Here is a 22043-nt window from a genome sequence, read left to right on the forward strand (position 1 = left end):
GTTTACAGCACAATATTTTCAACATTGTGTCACCCCAAATGAATTTGTACTGAAACTATCCCTGCACATCTGTCTAAACTGTATTATATTCACACCCCAGCATCCTTACAAGGTGCTCAGGGCAGTACAGCTGGTTCTCCCATGTATGTTATCCTTATAATAACTCTGTGAGGTAAGTTAGGCTGAAAAAAGGTGACTGGTCCATGATCAATCAGCGTGCTTCCATGGCAGACTGAGGGTTCGAACCCTGGTCTCTCAGATCCTAGTCTGATACTCTAACCACAACACCACACTGGCTGTTAATAGTGAGTTGCACGGACCAATGGTCTTACTTCTATAAACATAAGGTAAGCTTCCCATGTTCGAATGATTGTGTGCAGCAACTAAAGGCCCAACCTTGTGGAGCTTGTGAGTTCTTTTGGATTTTGCAATCCAGATAGTGGCTGCCATCATAAATTGGGTACCAAGATGGGAAGGGAGCAGCCAGCCACAAATGGCTGATATGAAGGCTGTGACCAATGCCAGAGTGTTGGGAGATTCCAAGCCAGGTGTCCTCCACTCCTCCTATGATGAGAAGGCAGCTCTTTTAAAATGGTCCCTACCTGCTTTAAAGAAGCTGATTCCTCTTACTTTTTTCTTGGAGCAACTCCTGCTCCAGTGAGGAAAGCCAGGATTGGCTCTTTGCTTTCGGGAAGATGGAAACCCAGTGGTAGGCAATGGCACCATGGTGTCTACAGGGCCGTGTTGGGGAATCACTGATCTATCAGTGACTATTCCCAGGTGAATATAGTAATACAACTGGGAATGCATTCCAGGTGTGCATTCCTATCAGTTGTCTGTGCAGAACCTGCTTCTAAGCACAGATCTTCCTGGCTGCATAACGTTTCTTTTTTTGACAAAGCAAAACAACATAGGGCTTTTCAGGAAAGAACACAAAATGCTCCCAATCTTATAAAAAAAATATTTTATTTATGAAAGTAACAATTGTACTAAACAACCTATATTGAAATGCATTGAATAATTGCTAGAATAAATACAGGCAATTGATTCAATCTTGTATAGAATGCAGGGATTTCATTTGACGCTTGGACATGATTATCCCCAAAGCTTTAACTTATACAATATAAATAGTTCAAAGGCAAAGTCAAGTTTCTTTTTTTCCAATTTGTGTCTTTTGATTTCTAAAGTTTAACGCTGATCCATTTGGTCACCAAAAGGGATCGATTTTTTTTTCCGAGTTGTGAACATACGTCAAAATGAGTATACAAGCAAAGGTGTTATCCCCACTTCTTCAGAGAGTAAATGGTAGTAGGTGTGCCACACATTCCACAGTAGGTATGTCTAACTCATTTCTGCATTCTAAGAAAGTAAAGAGACTCCCCAGATATTTCTTTTAAAATATCAATTGGACTTCTGATTGACCACAGTGGTTTTAATGCAAGCATCCAAAAGCCCATAGATTTGTATATGTTACCACGCCTTTCACTCCTCTTAAGGATTAACAGCGCAGTCCTAGAGTTACACTTTTCTAAGCATGTTGACTTCAATAGAGTTAGAAGGCTAAGTTTGCTTAGGATTGCGCTGCAGTGCTACTTCTCTTTGGCTCTGCAGGATCTGGGCCCCAAATATTCATATTTACCTGTTGTCATGGCCGTTTCCTCACATCCTTAACATTGCGGCACGCTCCTGGAATGCTGTCGGCTTCTCGCATGAAAAAGCCGACAGCGTTTTGGGAGCATGTCGCATTTTTAAGGACGTGAGGAAATGGCCATGATGAAAAATACATTTTGGCATATACATATAAATAGACAACCTGTCTGCCAAACGGTGTCAGCAGGCAATGGAGATGAAATGTGTTACTATAGCACAGAGTTGTAGTAATTCCCAGTATGTTATATATACCTAAATCCTCTCCAGAAGCCAAGATATTACCATTCTGGCCAACAGGACTTTTCTTCTCCCTCGTCTCCTTCTGAAATCCTGCTCCTTGTTCTAGGCTGCCAAAGATTTTTTTTGGCATTGCTGTTGCGCAGTTGTGCCGTTTAATGCCCTATTTAGTTGTATTGCCAATTTTGAGCTCTCATAAAGCATCTGCCCATTTAGCTGTTAACATGTTACGCTTTCCTTTTGATTCCTCTCGAGTCCTTCTCTATTTAAAGTATTTTACCATCTCTAAAGCTGCATTCGCCTGCAGCCATGTGGGCTACCAGTGTAGACCTACTTCTTGCCATATGTCTGCGAAGTGCAAGAGGGCTCTGACAAGTTAGCTCTGTATTTGGAAAGACAAGCAGATATCTTAAAAGAAGAAGGGCGCTTTGACTCTTGAAAACTGATAGCCTGAAAATCTTGTTGGTCTCTAAGGTTCCACTGGACTCAAATCCTTCTGTTCTACTGCAGACCCATATGGCTACCTACCTGAAATTACCTTAATGGTAGAAGTTATGTGGTGCAAGCATTTTGTCATTAGACCTCTACATTACCAATTTTCTTCAAGCACCAGTCGTACACACACGTGGAGTCCCTCACCCCTTGCAAAGTTTTCTCCTTTTGCTTCAGTGCCACGCACACAAAGAACTGGCCTATCTACTGGACTAAATGTGGAAACCTAACTTTGCAGCCAAGATACTCCTGCTATAACATTGATTGTAGCACTCCTACTATGATAGGAGTACTGTACAGTTAGGCTGCAATATTAAGTTAAGCTCCGAACATCTGGTAAGGCAGAAGTCTAGGACCTCTTCTTTTTAGAATGTAAGCATTGGGCTTAGCTAGGGCGGCCAGGACAAGGCTGGCAAATGGCAGGAGGCTTACTCAGGTTGGGGGGCAGCAGTTCACTGGCAACATAATGATGTTGCGGGAAACAGGCTGACATCACTCCCTGTGCACCTGGAAGTGATATCAGTGTTTTGCTGCAGATGCTCTAGCACTTGAGCAAAACTCTATAGTTTAACTATAAAGTTTTTCCCAAATGCTAGAGTATTCCCAGCAACAGGCCGACGTCACATCTAGGTGCAAGGAGAGTGATGTTGGTGCATCATTCCCCCGCCCCCATTTTGCTGCTTGTAAACCCCCCCCCCCATTTTGCTGCAATTTTTTTGCTGCCCAGCTGAGTGGTGGCGGGAAACACCTGCAGCCGGGAATCCCCAGCTGTGGTCTTCACAATCACAGGAATAACTTGTAGTAATCTCCTCAAATCTGTTGAATGAGAAGTAGGCCTAAAGGGGACATTTTGCACCCAATGAAATCTATGCATCCAGTTTCCCAGGGATTTGAAATCCCACGCCTCCCGTTTCCCAGGGATTTGCAATGCATACCGGATTTCGCCCAAATTCACGGGGTTTGAAAAATGGAAACCATATGTTTCACTCTAACAAAAGTATTCAAGGGGGAAGGGAAGAAGGGTTGCCCGCTCTGGATTGGGAAATTTCTGGAGATTTGGGGGCGGGGGCAGAACTTGAGGAGAGCAGAGATTGAATAAGGGAAGGAACTCAGCAGAGATGCAGTGCCCATAGCGTCTACCCTCCAAAGCAGCCATTACCTCCAGAACTGATCTCTGTTGTCTGGAGATCAGCTTTATTCTAGGAGAACTCCAGGGCTTACCTGGAAATTGGTAAACCAAAAGGGAGGTCAACTGATTTTTTTTTAAAGATGAATACTGAGTGACTCGTCACAAAAACTGAAAACACCAAGGTTCTTCAAATAATGGCGATTATAGCATATTTTTAATTCTCAGATGTACGCAGTCTGCCAGAGTTTATGTTCCCTCAGATTTCTTGAAGGGGTGGGGAGATTGCACATATCTAACCCTTTGGCCTTTATGGAAACAATCCCCATAGAAGTTCTTCTGAGCACTGGAATGACTGGGAGCTGAGCACATACACCTACGCGCTGTTTCTCATTCACTTTGACAGGGTCAGTGCACAAAAACGTCCATGAGGATCGTGCTGTTTGTGCCCTTAATGGGGTTTCTCTCTGAAAACCAGCAACGGCTTCAGGTGTTCTCCAATCAAACTAAAACCAAAAGCGCACATTTTAAATGCTTTCACAGAAATAACCATTCATCAGTTTAAAAGTACAGAAAGACACTTTATTCTTTTCCATTGTGAGAAAATTAAAAAATAATATCAAATCAGCGTCCGTTTTCACATTGTGGGGTTGTTGAGGGGGTGTTTTTGTTTCGAAAAAAGAGGAATTCTTCCAAGCCTATTTAGAAAAGACAAGAAAATGTAAGAGTGGCGGGGGAGGGAGGTGTGTACTTTTTGGCAGAAATATAAAATATAAAATATGAGAATTTATTTTTAAAAAATGGTGTAAAAAGTAAACAAAGACAAATAATTACAATTATAAAAATACAACTTAGCCATCAAACCTCATAAAAATTTGACTTTGGAATTACATTTGGCAGCCTAATGCATAAACACACACACACACAAACACAGACTCACACAAACACATACAACCTTCCTAGAAAAAAAATCACAGAACAATGAGAAGTTCATAAATTAGGTTGCAAGAGGTTGCCAAATCGTTTGCTCGAGTCTGTTTCTTCCACGTCCATCCACATGAGCATGGCCAATGAGGTATATAGGACATTAACACTTTTGGGTGTATGCACAACAGAAGAAAGTGCATCATCAGAGACCACCCACAAGAATGGGTTGAATCCATGTAAATTCCCCCCCCCCCCAAAAGGCACAATCACATTTTAATTTTTTCCCTTGTTTTTGCTTTGGCATGGTCATGAAATGGTTAATGTTCAAGTCCCAGCAGCAGTGATCCTTTTCCTTTGACGAGATCTAATTCAGTGCCACAATTGCTAGAAGGTTCGTCAGGTCACCTGGAAAACTTCCCATGGGCAGCAAAAAAAAAGACACAGTGGTCGAATCATACATCAAGCACCATATCATACTGTTGTTCTTTCTTCCTCCGGCCACATTTGGTGATTAGAACTAAGTACAAAGTCAACAGCATCACCCAGTAGCATGCGTAGAGGATTGTGCCGATGATTAACACTGTCTGTTTCGATTCAGAAAATGGCTTTTTGGATTCCTTGTAGATTGTGAAAATAACCCCACCTAAGAGGATTGTAAACCAAATGGACACTGGGATAAGTCCTATGAAGTTGACCACAATGGTTTTTCTGCCCGATGTGCCCCACCCTGCCTTGTTTATTGTGGCTATTGCAAACATCTTGGCCGGAAGTAAACTTGACATGTACAACACTGAGTAAAGGGACATAAACACCATGACCACATTCCCTCTAAGGCAGCTAGCAAAAGAAGACTTTATAAGACCCACAAGCTGAACTGTCAATAAGAACAGGAGGATGTTCCACAGCTTCCCTCGATAGAAAAGCTGAATGACGGTGGCGATGAGAAAAAACGGGAAGAAGCCAGTGATGACTGCCTCGTAAGTCATCCACAAATGATGCTTGTGGAACCACATTGCATTGTACAGCCACTCTCGGAAATAGGACTTACTCCAACGGGTCTGTTGGTTCAACCACCTGAGATATTCTATTGGTGTTTCGGTAAGGCACTTGGATCGAGCCGTGTATTTTGTTGCATAGCCAAGGCTCAGGACACGATTGGTGAGATGCCGGTCATCTCCAAAGCTACACTGAGATCCCATGAACTCTTGATTGTACCAGTCTTCAACAAATTCGTGGAGTAAGGAGTTCCTGTACATCCCCAAAGGTCCACTGATGCACTGTACACAGCCGAAGTAGGACTGGCATGCCCTTTCAATATTAAATGCCATCCAGTATCTCACGCTGCTGAGAAAGGAGATCCACGAGTCGTACTTGTTCAGTATCTACAAGTAGCAACAGTGGAAAGGAAATTTTAAAATTAGTTCCTAAGAATAAGATTGGTTTTAAGAAAAAGGGTAACACAAAATATCCATCCATCCATCCATCCATCCATCCATCCATCCATCCATCCATCCATCCATCTACATTTTTAGGGATTTCTCTCCTCCTTTTCTAATAAAAACAGTACTCAAGGCTCCTCTCATCCCCCACCTTGTCTCCAGCAACCAGTGATGGAGGAGAAGGCTCTCGGTTGTCTACCCAAGCACAGAGAACTGCTCTATCCTTGATATTGACTGTACTGATCTCGCACTGTGTAATCCGCCTTGAGGTCTCAGTGAGAAAGGCAGACTATAAATGACATAAATAAATAAATAAAATCTATTTCTGCTCCTCCTTTTTGGATTCAGATTTTTCTACAAATTGGGGGGAGGGGGGAGTTTAGAACAAAAAAAATCACCCTTCTGTCAATTCGGCCCCAATCTGTGGATTTAAGTATCTGCAGATGGGGCTATGGTGAAAATTAATAATAACTGAGCTTATATATTGTTCTCTATATAGATTAGTGTCTCACAGTACAAAGTTCCTACAGTACAGCTGGGGATCTGGGGCTGAGAGGAGTGGCTTACTCAAGGCCATTGGCTGAGCTCACAGCAGTAGTGGATTTGAACCAACAGAGCATTGATTTGCAGCCTAACCACTTAACCACTAGGCTACAGTAGCTCTTTTAGATATACTGGCGATATCTCATATAAACTAGAATCAGCAATAATGTAATTCACACAGTTTGAGGCATCTACTGATTACTGGGTAGAGTTTTGTCCAATCCCTTTATAAAATAAGTCTCGGCAGCATAACTAATTTAGATGATTCCTATTAGCAAAAGAACTGGTTCACACATGATAATTCCTTACACAGAAAGAAATGTCATAATGTGCAGCACCAGATGAGTGTTTTGGGGTGTTTGTTATTTTGTTCTGCAATGCACAGACAAAGTTGTTGGTCTGCCCAATGCTCTTAGGAAACTGTAATTGAAGTGGTTCTATGCACAGGAGCAGTTTTTTGGTGTAAGATCTAATGTTATATTCACCTGTACGTCTCCCCCAACACCACCAACCATTGGATCTTCTTCCAAAACCTTTACCATTTCCACGGATGAGGCTGGATCAAGCATTGTATCAGAATCGCACACCTGTCCATAAGAAAAAAGATAGCAGAGTTGGGATTGTTGACAAGTAAAATGAGAAGCAATCAAGTGATCAAAGATATTGATGATCTGTTGCTGATTTTTTTAATAAATGAAAAATTACACGAGAATCACAATTATTGAAATTCAGAGCAAATGCATGACTTCCGTTCAGTTATTTACTCGCACTTTATTTATACCTCACCTTTTTCTTCAAAGGAGACCCAAAGTAGATTACACTCCTCCATTTTTATCCTCACAACAAACCTGTGAGGTAGGCCAGGATAAAGTGTGTGACTGGCCTCCTACAGCTGCCCAGCATGCGTCCATGGCAAAGAGGGGGTTTGAACCTGGGTCTTCCCATTCTGACATGGTATGGAGCATGGAGCAGGGTGAACTGGGGGTGTGAAGGGAGGTAGTTGTGAATTTCCTGCATTGTGCAAAGGTTGGACTAGATGACCCTATAGGTCCCTTCCAGGTCTATATGATTTTATGATCCACTAACCCCTACAGCACACACTGGCTCTTCTGGGGGGGAAATCATTGGTAGTGGCTGAAAACTAGGTATGGAGGTTCTGATTCTCAGCTTTCTTTTTGAAAGGCAGCGCAACAGATCCTCATTCACTTTCAAAGCTGAGCTGTGTGCTGCAAATGTTAAAACATATGTGTTTGCCCAGTTTAGAATTCAAATCCGCCACTTTAATATTTGTTTGCTTTTGGTATAGCCACCACTGCTTCATGTAAAAAAAAACCCCAACCTACCGTTTCCTTCTAATTTGTATTGTGACTTCTTATGAAAGAGTATTTGTATCAAACGAGTCGGCATTTGCTTAAATGAAACAGCAGTCATAGAAGCAATCAGGCTATAATGAAAGTCTGTTCCCAGAATCAGCTGTATTTATTCTGTTAGCACATTGGGTTGACTTATTTGAAAAAGGAATGGGACACTGGGAAGTGTGTGTGTGTGTGCAAAAAACACAACTTTTTGCAGGTGTTCTGCACTTCTCCTGTTCCCATTTGACAGGAGGAAACCGGATGCGTTTGATGCCTCCAGTTTCCCACTGTTTTGAGAGGGGGGATGAATGACAAGCGAACCTAAAGATGCTTATAAAATTGGCCAAGGGTCTGGGAAGAAACACGATAGCCCTTTTATTCACTGAAAGTTTTGCCATTCATGTGAGATGTGTATGTTGGATTTCAGAAGCCAATTTGGCCTCCACATCTCTTTGAATATACATTTCATGGGGTTCTGCAACTGCTAAATGTTAAAATGTTAACAGAGGCTTGGTTTTCATGATCCCTTGCTCCTATTCTTAGCTCTGAGCATTTCTCTATGTATTATTTGCTATTATTACAATCATCTAATAGTGTTTAAGTGACTTTTGATTCCATGAATTGCATCTGTGAAATGTATTATAGGGTGAACATTCGTCTTCAGAAAGAAGCAGGAGTCTTGTGCGGCACCTTAAAGACAAACACATTTTATTCTAGAAAAGAGCAAGAGCCCAGTAGCACCTATAAGACTATAAGAGTCTAGTAGGTCTAGTAGCACCAGGGCTTTTTTTCAGGGGGAACGCGGGGGAACGGAGTCCCGGAACCTCTTGAAAATGGTCACATGGTTGGTGGCCCCGCCCCCTGATCTCCAGACAAAGGGGAGTTTAGATTGCCCTACACGCCGCTGAGCAGCGCGGAGGGCAATCTAAACTCCCTTTTGTCTGGAGATCAGGGGGCGGGGCCACCAACCATGTGACCATTTTCTCTGAGGGCAACCCACTGAGTTCCACCACCTCTTTTCCCAGAAAAAAGCCCTGAGTAGCACCTATAAGACTAACAATGAAATCCTAAGTAGAGTCACACCAGTCTAAGCCCATTGAAATCAATGCGCTTAGATTGGAATAATTCTGCTTAGGATTTCACTGTAAGGAAATTCTTCAGAAGTGAGCTGTGACTCACAAAAGCTCACACCCTACCACAAATTTTGTTCGTCTTATAGGTGTTACTGGATTGTTGCTTTTTTCTACTGCTACAGACGAACACAACTCCCCATCTTGATCTACATTTTATTCTAACAAGTTTTTATGGACCAGAAACCAATTTGTATCAGATGCTTCTTGCCCCCTGTCCCCCGCATCCAGGATCCAGCCCCCAACAGGACAAATAGCAGCTCCCCAGGGCCATTTCAGATCAGGAAAAGGACACAAGGAGGAAGACTTGGAGCGTCTTGATCCAAAGTGACCCCACAGGCACATGGGAATTAAGTTTAGGGCAAGGAACTCCTTGAGTATATCTGACAGACAGGATTCGGGATAGACATATGGGTGCATGAGGCTTTCGTAACATGATTTGGCCCTAAAAATTATCCACATAACCTCAGATAACAGGACCAAGACAAATTTCTACATGAAGCACTGGAAAGCTAATTATAGATAATGACTAGAGTAGTTTTCACACAGATGTCTTTTAAAGTTGGATAGCTCCTTATCACTGACAATGAGCTGGGACCCTCTAAAGAGAGAAGCTTGAACCTTTCGGTGGTTCGCTTCCCCTTATTTCAGCCTGATGCTCTTTGTAATAACATAATGACATTTGATTTATATACTGCCCCTCAGGACAACTTAACACCCACTCAGAGTGGTTTACAGAGTATGTTATTATTGTCCTCACAACAATCATCCTGTGAGGTGGGTGGGGCTGAGAGAGCTGTGACTGACCCAAGGTCACCCAGCAAGATTCCATGAAAGAATGGAGATTCGAACCGGGGTCTCCCAGTTCCTAGTCCAATACTCTAACCACAATGAAATGCAGGCTGTCTTTACACACACAGCTGCAGCTACATGGGAGCCATTTCCCCATGGAACTATTTCATTTGGCAGCAACCATGTTGGTGGACTGCGGATTGCATAGGGAACATCTCTTACTTATTTGGTCAGGATATCCATGGAAAATCTTGCTTGAGTGCCAGCAATCTAGAACTTCCTATTATCCAGTGATCACTTGGACAAATGCTGGCAGTCTACAAGTGACGAATGACACAGGTTGGACACTTGTCAGCTTCCCTCAAGTTTTGATGGGAAATGTAGGCAACCTGGTCTTGCAGCTTGGCTCTCCGACTGCTGTCCAATGGACTTTTCAACTGTCACTTGTCCAACATTCTGCCAAGCTGCCTACATTTCCCATCAAAACTTGAGGGAAGCTGGCAAGTGTCCAACCTGCGTCATTCGTCACTCGTAGTTTGGCCCTTAGAGCTGTATTATCACATGATGTCAGAGTTCCATGACTGGAACTTCACGTGTGGCAGTCTGAACTGACTAAGCAAACACTGGGGAAGGGAGACTATGAATCAAGGCTCGGTGATGCTAGGAGGCAGGATTCACCAAACTGGTTTCCCAGTACCCTGACTGGTCCCCCCCCCAATCAAAAATGGCTCCCTTAGGCTGCTTGGAGGGCCATTAGAGGGGAGAAAACCCCTGGCACATGGGTAAAATATAGTTTGCCAATGAACGGTTATCAATAACACATGTTTCGAAGAACAGGGTAGCCAAATGGTAGCCTCCTAAGCAAATCTGTGATGCTCCTGTTGCCCCCTGTCAAACTTTAATCAAGATGCTGAAAAAGATCTATCTACTGGATTATGGGAGGACTTCTAGGAAAAAGCTGTGTTTAAAAGCCCACTAGAGAATCCACAGAGAGAAGCCATCCTCATGCTATGGATAGGGTGGGGGGATGTTAAGAATGAAGAGAACTTTTGAATATCTCAAGAGAGAATCCACATGGGAGAAGACCTCTGTCCCGGCTTAGAGTGTGGGAACCATTGCAAGGCAAAAGAAATATGATGGTCCATTAGAGAATCCACATACAAGAAAGCCTATTTTATGCGGTAAAGAAATTGGGGGGGGGAGGGGGGAGCTGTATCTCAAGGCCAAACTGAAGCAGCCATTGAAAGATCTGTGATTGGGTCCCTTGTGTGTCTTCATTACTAAATAGCAGCAGGGTGGGGCTCTGGCATGGGAAGAAGAGGTTTAATTGCCCCTTGCACTGTTTTCCCAACTTCAAATGCCCTCCAAGCTGCTATCCGCCCCCCTTTGGGGAGAAACATACAACGAACAAAAAAAGCTCGTGGGGGTCATTTGAGGTCAGGAAATGACAACGGGAAATGACATCCCCTCTTCCCCTTTGATCTAAATCAGAGAGCCCTGTGGCTGCTTTTTAGCAGCTAAACCCATGCTGGAGATCCTGTCCATGTTCTTTCAGCATCTTGTCTAATTTTTTACCCTCAGAAAACATCGGGATATTCACCCGTACTCTTACGGGGTCTGCAAGAAAAGCTTTTGTTTGCAGCAGCTATCTCCCTCGGGCATGAGAAACTCTACAAACCCTACAGGGTTTGCGGAAGACTCTGACAGTTGGGTGCCAGACAGAACTCTCTGGGAGTTTCACTTTATCTCTAGGGTGAAACACAGGTAAGCTGTCGTAGGCTGAGTCAGATCTTTGGTCCTTTAACTGGCAGTTGCAGGGACTGAATCCAAGATTTTCTGCTTCAAAGCACGCATTCTATGACTCAGCAAATGGGGGACACAGAATGCAAAATGATGGATATGAGCATATCTAGATATCTTTGGGCCAAACTTGTAATTTGGGGCAATTTGTAATGTGTAGGGTCTAGATTTCCCCAACCTGATTTTGATTCCAACACTCACACATCAGGTGCAACAGAATTCATTTCCCAAGCATGCAGGATCCTGATTCGGACCAGGAATGTGGTGCAGGGAGAGAAAGGAATTCAGTTTCCCCCTCCCCAGCACCATTTCCTCCCTAAAACAGCTTCTGGGGACACTATTTGTTCTACTGGGGGGGGGCGTGCTGCACATGTACTGATACGTTATTCCTTCATGTGGAACTGCCAGGGATTGAACCTGGGGCCTGCTGGGTGCAAAGCACATGCTCTATGATTGCTCTCCAGTCATGAGAGGGGAAAAATAACGCAAAGCCAAAGCTGAATTGTGACAGATTTGCCCCATTTCAACTGTATGAGAAATGCTCCTTTTACTTTTAACTTTTTACCCCCTTAGCAGCTTTCGTCCTCTGAGGCCTACGACTACCTAACAAGAGCGTTTCACAACTCACTTGCACGACCAAGAAGTAATTCTTTGTGTAATCTTTTGAAAAAAGAAGGGGGGCAGGGAGACTTCAGAATAGTGTGTGTGTGTGGGGGGGAGGAAATGTCTGCCAGATTCCGCACAGCTGGTAAATAATCCTTGCCTGCAGCTTGTACTTTGGAAATGGAGAAGTGGGCCCTGCCTAATTCATTTTTAAGTGAACGGTGTCATAGAGGTTTTAAAGGCCAAGCTTTTGCCTTGAATGAGGTAATGCAGCTGTAAACGATGGCTGAAGGATCTTTCTTGTTTGTATTTCGAAGCGCGTCCCCCCCTCCCTACTCCCCACCCAGCCCTCTTCCCCTCCCCGCTTCTTAACAAGTTTTTATAGGGCTTTAAAAACCCTCCATTTCTGCAGACTCTGCCAATCCTTTGAGATACTCTTTGAGGAGAAGAGTGCACGTTTGCATACAGGGGCCTCCAAGCTTTTCACAAGATGAATAATGGCCTTGAATCCCAGCTTACATCTGGCAAAGTTTTTAGATGTTGTTTTTAAAAAACAACAAAAGAAGCCATTTTTGATAAGCGGTACTGATTGTAAATATGGGAGGACACATTACACAACCCTAGCATAGAGCTCCTTTGTATAATGTTAACACACCAATCTCCTGATGTGATAGTTGCAAGTTTTTAGCACGGGAGATTCATCCATATCTCTAAGAGTGCCGCCAACAGAAAAACAAGATAGCTCTGGGTTCTCCCGCCTAGTTTTCCCCTGGTCCATTTGACAGCATCCCCTCCCTTGTCCGATGGGCTGTATTCTAGATCCTGCTTCTTAGAGTCTCAGTACATGAGACCTCTTACATGAGGATACTCAAGTGAAGGGAGCTGCAGTGCTAGCCAGGAAGAGTAGTTTAAAAAGACAGAGCCAAAGGCATTAACAAACCCTCTGAGGAGTGATCTTTGCTGCGGTGTTGGGTGACCTCTGATTTAGACTATACCTTTGGAAAACAGTGTAAGTCCTTAGGACCTAGCTTTGCTGGTTCAATCCATCTAGTTTAGCATCCCATTTCCCACACTGGCTAACCAGTTTCACCTGGACAGTTTATAAGCAAGACATGGAATCTATATCTCTCCCTCTTGGTGCCCCATTAGGAGCTAAACTACACGAGACGAATTACACGAGGACGCTCGTGTGAAAGGCGATGCAATGTAAGCTGGGAAGTATAGTTTGAATTTCACCTCTCTCTACAGAGCCGGCAAAGATTGCTCCTCAGAGGTTTGTTAATTTCCTCTTTGCCTCCCCGAAGGCTCTGTCAATTATTAACAACAGACTAGATGACCCTAGTGGTCCCTTCAAACCCTATGATTTCATTCTGGACCATGCCTTAGAAGACCATATTGGGATTCAAAACTGATTGGCCCCCTTTGGAATCTGGAGGATCTAGCATGCACTAACAATGGGATCAGCACAGCCAAAGCCTAGGAAATTCCTGCAAGATCACCAGAAATACCAAATCTGAATGTTACAGATTTGGCCCACCCGGCTACCTTTTCTGCTCTTGCAGAATATTTGTAAGTAGCAGAGGCTGCAGCGGAAGGTAGATTGATACTATCAATGATGATGCAGCAATACTGATCTGTAATGAAACTGGGCTCCATACCGATTTCCAAATTAATTATATCTTGGAGGGAGAGAAACCCTTAACGAATTACAAAAAAATTAATTATGCAGCAGAGACAGCAGGTTCCATCCCTGCACACATGTGACACATCATTGTGTCCACCTGACAGAGTTAACTGTTTAAGAAGGGATAGCTTTTCAATGGCCCTGCTGTTTTCAAGCAGAGAGTAAAAGGGGCACTCTGTTCATAGAACGACCGGGATGGGGCATGCAACACCCGGCACAAAATGTACAAGACGTGCTTTCTTTGGAGAGTATGTTTGACTTGGCAGCGCAGGAGGGCTTTGAATACCTACCTGCACATAATCCACGCTTCTCCCCAGTGCTTTGAACGCTGTGTACATTACTTCTCTTTTTCCGCCCCATTTTTGCATGATGCAAACACTTTTGTTGGACAGGACCAGCTGAGTGACATGTTGCATGCTATCTCGGTGGGACTCTTCTGTCTCCTCGGGACCTTTCTGGTGAAAGTTATTCCTCCAGATGTAAGTGGCAGATTTATCCCTACCCATGATTTCGCTAAAAATGTCCATCATGTAAACATCGTCTTCCGAATTCCCGTCGATCACCATAATCACCTTAATTCCAGGATAGGTGAGCCTTTTTACTGAAAGTAAACATTTCCTTAAGTAGTCCGGGTCCTCTTGGTAGGCAGCAATGCAAAGGGCCACTGTTTTGTTCAGCTTGATTGGCGTCTCGAGAGAGCGTTTCATTTTCCGGTGTTCAAGAAAGGCAAACAGGCTTTGGATGATGAGGTGTGATGCCAGGATAGCACCGTAGAGTCCAAAGGAGAAATAATAGTTGTCCGTTTGGATAAACTGGTACCCCACAATGTAAGCAGCTGAGATTCCGAGCAGAAGGGACACCCCAAACAGCGTGGTTCCAAGTATTCTCAAGATACATATAAATCTCTCGCAATGCATCTGCAACAGAAAGACAGTCTCATGGTAACTGCAGTAATCATAATTTGGTGCACCAGTGTGTAAGGAGCATGGGGAGGAGGCTGAAGCCCCGAGACACACTTGCAAGCACTTCAACAAACCAGATTTTGAAAGGGGAGAAAGGGCTTTGGGTTGGAACACAAGGAGCTATCAAATCATGGCCAACGTGTGTGCAAAAATTCATGTGGCTACTAGTTAGACCTCTGCCCAATTTATATAGAATGTCAACACCCGTTAACCACTGATCATTAGAAACGGGACAGATTAAGCAAGTTTTGAGGTAGGAAAAGCTGGCTCTACTGCTGATATTTAGTTCAAAAGACAATCCGCTGCAAAAGCATGGTAGTTTAGCTCTTGCTGAAGAGCTCTTCTCTTGCTGGCAGAGGTTATTCAAGCTTGTAATGTGTTGCCATTTGTCAATAAACTTCATTATTTTGCAAGCATTACTTACTCTTATTTGATCTACACTGATCCATTACCAGGTTTTAGTGCCTGCTTTGCTATGGACTCAACCATAGACATCAGGGTCCCTCCATATGGCAGAGAGCCATGGCTGATCCCAAAGCTCTAGAATGTGAAGCTAAAATTTTTGCAAAAAAAATACAGGTCACTAGCTGTTATCCTTTCCTAGGAATAAGCCCCATTGAATAAAGTGAGACTTCCTTCTTAGGACTGCTTCTACTGTCTCTCGCCCTCGATTTCCCATCTGATATGCTGTTCCTCAACATTCGTTCTATGCAAGTACACGTTCTTCAGATAATCTGGGTTTATTTTATGAACAACTCCCCAGTGCTTGCCATTGCATTGTGTTCTGCGGTCAGCATAGCCTGGGTCATATGCGATACATTTCGCGGACAATTGAAAGCAGCTGCAGAGAAGAAGCAAGTAGGCTGAAACCCTGGATCTAGTTCTGAAGGTTGCTGAGTTCCTCTCCAAGACAGTGGTGAGGAATTTTTTTTTAACCACTACATTTTACATTGCTCAAACCAAAATCTTAAAATGGCAAGGTAAATCAAGTTACTTATCAACCAAAAGATGACAATGCTTCGAATGATTAGTATAAAATGTACTATTCTAGCAATTAATCAAAAGTGGTCCTATTTATCCTTAAATTACCATTCTTAGCTCTTAACCTGTGGCCTGCAGCCTATCATCTTCTGTATGTTATCCTGGTGGGACCTTTACCAGCTTGGGACATCTTTGCGGCTTATTATCAGCTTGAAGCATGCATATGGGGAGCTGTTGAGTGTATATTTTTGTAAATTGTATCTTTATGTTTGTTTCGTTTTGTAAATTGCTTTGAGTTCCCAGAGTGGGATAAAAAAAGGAGGAGAAAAGTATTCGAAATGAATGAATGTATTAAACTCTGCCCTCACACATCATGGCCAGGGGTGCTGAGAGTACAAAATTCCAGGGGTTTATAAAATCAGACAAGATACTATTGGGGGAACAGTAACTCCATAGTTGTTCTAAACGAGCATCTTGTTGTGCTCTTCAGAATTTAAGGGGAGCTTAAATAAAGTGTGGGTGATGCCTGGATGGACTCAGACATAATGGCCTGTGGCAGTTCTCAGCAACTCTAGTCATGATTAGGTGTCAGTGTAATCTTAACTGCCTCTTAAACTGGCCCCTAGTCATTCTGAGATAAGGTTTCACAATTAGACGAGACAAGACAAGACAATTTTCAAACAGCAGAGCCCATTATAGGTTATTGGTTAGAATAAGATGCTTCAGGACCTGGGAGAGCTCCTACTGATAGCAGAAGTTGACTTGAGAGCATCCAAAGATCATTTCAGGGCCAAATTAATTTCAACAGTAGCAGCTGTTATGCTTAAACTTGGATCAGCTACAATTATGTAGAAAGCGAGGTGTGAGGGGAGTCGATTTTAAGAACAAAAGAGGGATTCAGTTGCAAGACAAAGACCACTAGAGGGATTTTGCCAGTGCCACCTTTATTAATTTACCTACCAGGAATGGAAGAACATAAAAGCCTTGCTAGATCAAACCAATGGCCCATCTAGGCCAGCATTCAGTCACCCACAGTAGCCAACCAGTTACTATGGAGGGCCAACAACAGGGCATAGAGGCCAAGGCCTTCCCCCAGTGTTGCCTCCTAGCACTGGGATTCAAAGGTTTACTGCCTCCAAAGATGGAGGTTCCATTTAGTCACTATGGCTACTGGTAAGACCACGAACCACTACAAAACAGTACCTTTCAGCAAGGCACTACAGAAGGAGACCAGTTCCATTATCTACAACAGCTTATGAGCAGTACAGAGGAACCAGCAATAATATACTTCCTAGGCCATTTCCTGATGTAGTTTACCCACAGGGGTGACCATGGGACATGAAACCAGACTGAAGGACCAAGGCATTCAGAAAAGAATCTAACCACAAACTCATTAGGTGCCATTAAGTCAGCCCCCTGTTCTCTCACCCAAGCATCACCCAACCTGCAGCATGAAGACAATAACCCTGGGGTCATTGTAATACTTACATGCACAAAACACTTTATATATTTCAAATGCAGCAAAGAGGTACTGTATTACATATTGGAAAAACAGTACCCGGGGGCGGGGTTTCTTTACGTTCATTAAAATTGTCTGAATTTTATATATAAGTAAAATTACTAAGGGGAGGGAAGGCAGCATGGTATAGTCCGATCTTGTCAGATCTTGGAAGCTAAGCAGGGTTGGTACGTGGATGGGAGACCACCAAGGAAGACTCTGCAGAGGAAGGCAATGGCAAACCCACCTCTGCTTCTCACTTGCCTTGAAAGCTCCTTGCTAGGGTCACCATAAGTCAGTTATGACTTTACAATCACACAAACTAGTAACTATTAGGAATGGTGCCCTGACCTGGATGGCCGAGACTAGCCTGATCTCTTCAGATCTCAGAAGCTAAGCAGAGTCAGCTCCGGTTGTTACTTGGATGGGAGACCACGAAGGAAGTCTAGGTTTCCTATGCACAGGCAGGCAACGGGAAACCACCTCTGTTCGTTTCTTGCCTTGAAAACTGAACGGGGTCACTATAATTCAGCTGTGACTTGATAGCACTCTACACGCACACACACTAGGCATGGTAGAGCATATTAATTAGCATTCATGTGGCACCCTGGATACAGTGTTCAGATCTCTTCATGCACTTTCTGCTGTCACACATACAGCCCTGTGAGGTAGGTCAGTATTATTCCCATATTGCAAGGGGAGGGGGGGCTGAGATTGAGAGGTTTGTCTAAGGCTTTCCAGTGAGCTGAGGCAAAATTTGAACTGAGGACCTCCCAGATGGCATCTCATTCTGACAGTCACTGCATGACACCGCCTCCACTTCAAGCCTGAACTCGCCGATAAAGTGTTAAAGTGGCAAACCAGCTTTGGGAGTTGCGGCATTCCTCTCGCCTTATACTAATATTAGAAGGATTTGGGGTAGGGAGGGAGAGGTGACAGACGATGTATAGAGTCAGTCTCTGACTCTTTTCAGGACTTGAAAGAGAATCTGACAACCTCTGGCATTCTTAGCTTGGCTGTCTCAGGAATCTTCATAATACTAAACTCCGAGTTATGCATGATCTAACAAGACTGCAAGATCTAACAAGAGTTTAAGATGCTGAGACACCATAATAATGAACAAAGTGTAAAAGGGGTGGGTGGGTGGGGGGTCTTTTCATGGATACAGAGACTAAACAGTGCAAAAAAAATGATAATTCTTCGTTTCATCAAGGAGGAGAGCAACATTCAGCAAAATGCTAGATTTACTCTTTTATCATGGATAAATGCAAGAGTAAATTGTGAAAAAAGTACGACATTCTGAAGATCAAAGTACTGTAATTTTGTCTGTGATTTTTTAAAAATAGAATGCATTATAAGTCTTTAGTTTGACTCTCCCAGTAGGCATTTACTAGTAGCCCTCTTGCTATACAATCTGTTCCTTTGCCATTATGACACTAGAATGAAATTTGGTACAATGTTGGAACCAAGACTTCCTGAACATTAGACTCTGTTAATTAAATCTATGGAAACTAGTAATGTTATCAGGAGAAAACTCCCAATCCCATTTTTAAGCAAAGGGATTTTGTTTTGCTCTCTGCTTGCATATCGAACACATAAGGTCCCTTTTCGGAGGTTACATCAGGGGTGGGGAACCTTTTTTCTGCCGAGAGCCAAGTTTATGTTCTGTCCCATGCGGGGAGCGCCCTTTCTCCCGTGCACATGACATCGCTCTGGAAAATGACATCATCATGCAGCATGCATGATGACATCAATTCTGGGAGCGACGTCAAGCATGCAGGAGAAAGGGCACTTGTGTCCGCTTTCTCCCTGCTGCCACCGCTGTGGCCTGCTTGCGGCAGTGGCAGCAGCAGCGGCAGCAGCTCTAGCACCAGTGCCCCCTGCTGCTGCTGCTGCTTGCTCTCACTGTGGCGGCACAGGCAGCTTTCGCCAGTGCTGCGGGTTGCTCTCGGCAGTGGTAGCAGGCAGCGCTGGCAATAGCAGGCAGCAGCCGTGAGAGCGGCCTGCTTTCACTGCCACCACCGCCTGCTTTTGTGGTGCGGGAGTACACCCCTCGAGGAGGGGGTGCCCCAGGGAGCGCACCCCACGCCAAGTGGGTAAGTGGGAGCAGGGGGGGGGATTGGGAGATCTGCCCACTGTGTTCGCCCGCAGCACCACCGTTCGCCAGCAGCTCTGCCGCTCATCTCTCTCCGCGGGCCAGTCCAAATGACTTCATGGGGCATATATGGCCTGTGGGCTGGACATTCCCCACCCCTGGGTTACATCCATGCATACCAGAAACCTGACAATTATGCATAACAGGAGTCCACACAGCCCACAATTCTCCAATACACGCAGTCTCCATGATGTCTGAATAGGGGCAAACTTGTGTATTTTGCACAGCTTTGGTACATGGGAACCAGAATTCTTAAAAATCAATGGTTAACAGACAACGGCATTATCTGGTGTATCTATGTGCATTTGGGATGCTCCTCACATGTTTCAATGTAACATCTGGAAAGGGCTAAGATCACTACGCTTCTTGTTCATTGAGATGTAAAACCAAAGAGCTGACCACAGATGCAGGTGTTCCAGGGGAATAATCTCAAAGAGATGTCCACACTGGCAACATGACCACCTCATTGGTGAGGGCAGCATGCAAGTCCCATCCCCCGTGGTCTCCCCCTGTCCCCTACTGGTTGCTTGTTCCTGGCAACGCTGGTTAAGCTGCATCTGTTTCTATGTACAATTTTGCTCCATTTTGTGAAAGAACAAGGGGTGGGATCTTAAGCCTAAATTGCCACCAGAATACAGTCAGAATAAATGAACCAGCATTTTTTCTGGTTACAGTCATGTTCCCTAACCAGTATCAGATACTAATCTGCGACTGTGACTGCACAAGCAACCAAACTGCTCACGCAACCCAATTATTTTTAAGAAGCCAGCAAAGCAGAGTGCAGCCTGAGAGCTGCATCCCAGCATCCTTTGCAGTGCGAACAGGATACGCTGTCCAGTGACATATGGCCATGAGCAATCTAAGAATTGCACCACGGCATTCTTTGCCACGTTGCAAAGATTCTGGGCTGCGTCTCTAAGAATGCCTGTGGCAACTTGATCCTAGGCATGTTTACTCTGAAGTAAGTCCCAAGTAATTGTGCATAGGATTGCAACCTTGAGATATCTTGGGATAATACGCTCAGGGTAACCCTGTTCCTTACTGAACCTATTCAGACATCTCACAATGAAACATGGGACTTATTGCTTGCAGCTGTGCGCAGGATTGAACGGCCTTCAATGTATCCTTGAACAGAAGCCTCTGATATTGTAGCCAAAGTGATCTTCAAACTCTCTCCCTTTCCCATTATTCATATTTTCCTTGTATTTATCTAGGTCCATATGTATGCTGATAATTTTCAGCACACCATCTGTTGGCTACGTCTGATTTTAGAACTACACCCTCTGACATCATATAAGCTGAAGGACCATCCCTTTCAAAGTCTGGGAAAAAGAGTTACTTCTTAACCACAGCCATACAGAGCGCATCAAATGTTTACATTTCTGTCTGAAAACTTACAGCCTTTGGGGTCAAAATATATCCTTTTAACTTACTCCTGCCCTGCCCACCAGTGTAGAAAAGCAATAATCCCAGCAGATCACAGGGTTAGAAAGGATAAACGTGGGACCTGCTTTGTTTCAGAGAAAGCGAGGCGGTGTGTTTTAAGGAAGGAGGTAAGCTTTCAGAAATTTATTGCTTGAGAGACCAAAGCTGATTCCAGATTCTGTAACTTGGAACTTTAAAGAGAGCTAACCTATGTCTGGCATGAGCTACATAGTCCCACCCTAAATTTGTGGCCAGCAGTTTGATATGTTTGGGCTGTTTCATTCTTGCATGTCAGTCACTTGGCTGATCAACATTGTTTGACCCTCAGCTGTATAACCCTCCACTGACGTTATGGTGGCATTTTGTTCATATGTTGCGGGAGCCTGCTGGCCATGTTTCAGAACATGCAATGCCATAAACTGTGAATTGAGTGATGCATGGATTTTCCATGGAAGAACAACTTCTGTTCATGCAACCCATACACCCTTTGCCCCCCCTACTTTTTCTGTGGCCATTCTCTCCCCCACTCCCAGTGCTGGCCCACCCTGGGGTGGCTGGGACCAGTGCTGGCCCTCCCTGGGCCTGTGGGTCTCCTCGTGCTGCAGCACTGGCTGGGCATGATGGGGCTCTGCACATCCCTTCACAGCTCCGCCTGGCCTAGCACTGGCGGGGCATGGTGAGGCTCCATGCGGCCAAGCAGGGCTCCATTCATCCCGGCTCTGGCCAGAGCCAGCAGGGCTCTGTGCTCCCCATGTGTCCTGGAGTGGCAGCAGATGGAGGAATAGAGTGGGCCCCGCTATTCCAGCTGCATCTGGGTATTTTCCCTGGCCCCGGGATGTTCTCTTCCAGCAGGGCCGGCAATGCCACCTGGGCCTCGCAGGGCTGCTTTGGTGCTTGATTTATGGGTTAGCAGATAAGTGGCGCCTGTGCACACAGCACACTTTTTGGGGGGAGGGAAGCATCTTTCTAATTTTTTAGATTTTCTTACAACCCAAGGGGGTTCCCCAAGATTACAGAAGCCTGTGCTGTGTTCTGAAGTGGCCTCAGTCCTCAGATATAAGCATCCACATAGTTTGGGGCCACTTCACAATTAAATATATGATTTATACCCCACTTTTCTCCCCAAAGAGGACCCAAATATCATAACAACAGTGTACTTATATACTCCCTTTCTAGACAGATTAGTGCTCACTCAGAGACACGAACAAAGTCAGTGTTATCATCATCCCCACAATGCAGCTGGG

General features: G+C 44.3%; 1 protein-coding gene across 1 annotated transcript in view; it reads right to left on the minus strand.

Annotated features, from left to right (window-relative positions):
* Nucleotides 1-4140: 4140 nt before the first annotated feature.
* The window catches only part of HAS2 (hyaluronan synthase 2), a 31064-nt gene continuing 13161 nt past the window's right edge, over nt 4141-22043 (minus strand). The window contains exons 2-4 of the mRNA XM_054985114.1: nt 14069-14695; nt 6900-7001; nt 4141-5814 (exon numbers count right to left, since the gene is read on the minus strand). Of these exons, the coding sequence (XP_054841089.1) occupies nt 4885-5814; nt 6900-7001; nt 14069-14695 (1659 nt within the window). The 3' untranslated portion in view covers nt 4141-4884. The remainder of the gene's footprint in view (nt 5815-6899; nt 7002-14068; nt 14696-22043) is intronic.

The sequence above is a fragment of the Eublepharis macularius genome, chromosome 7 (assembly GCF_028583425.1).
Source record: "Eublepharis macularius isolate TG4126 chromosome 7, MPM_Emac_v1.0, whole genome shotgun sequence".
Classification (NCBI taxonomy): Eukaryota; Metazoa; Chordata; class Lepidosauria; order Squamata; family Eublepharidae; genus Eublepharis; species Eublepharis macularius.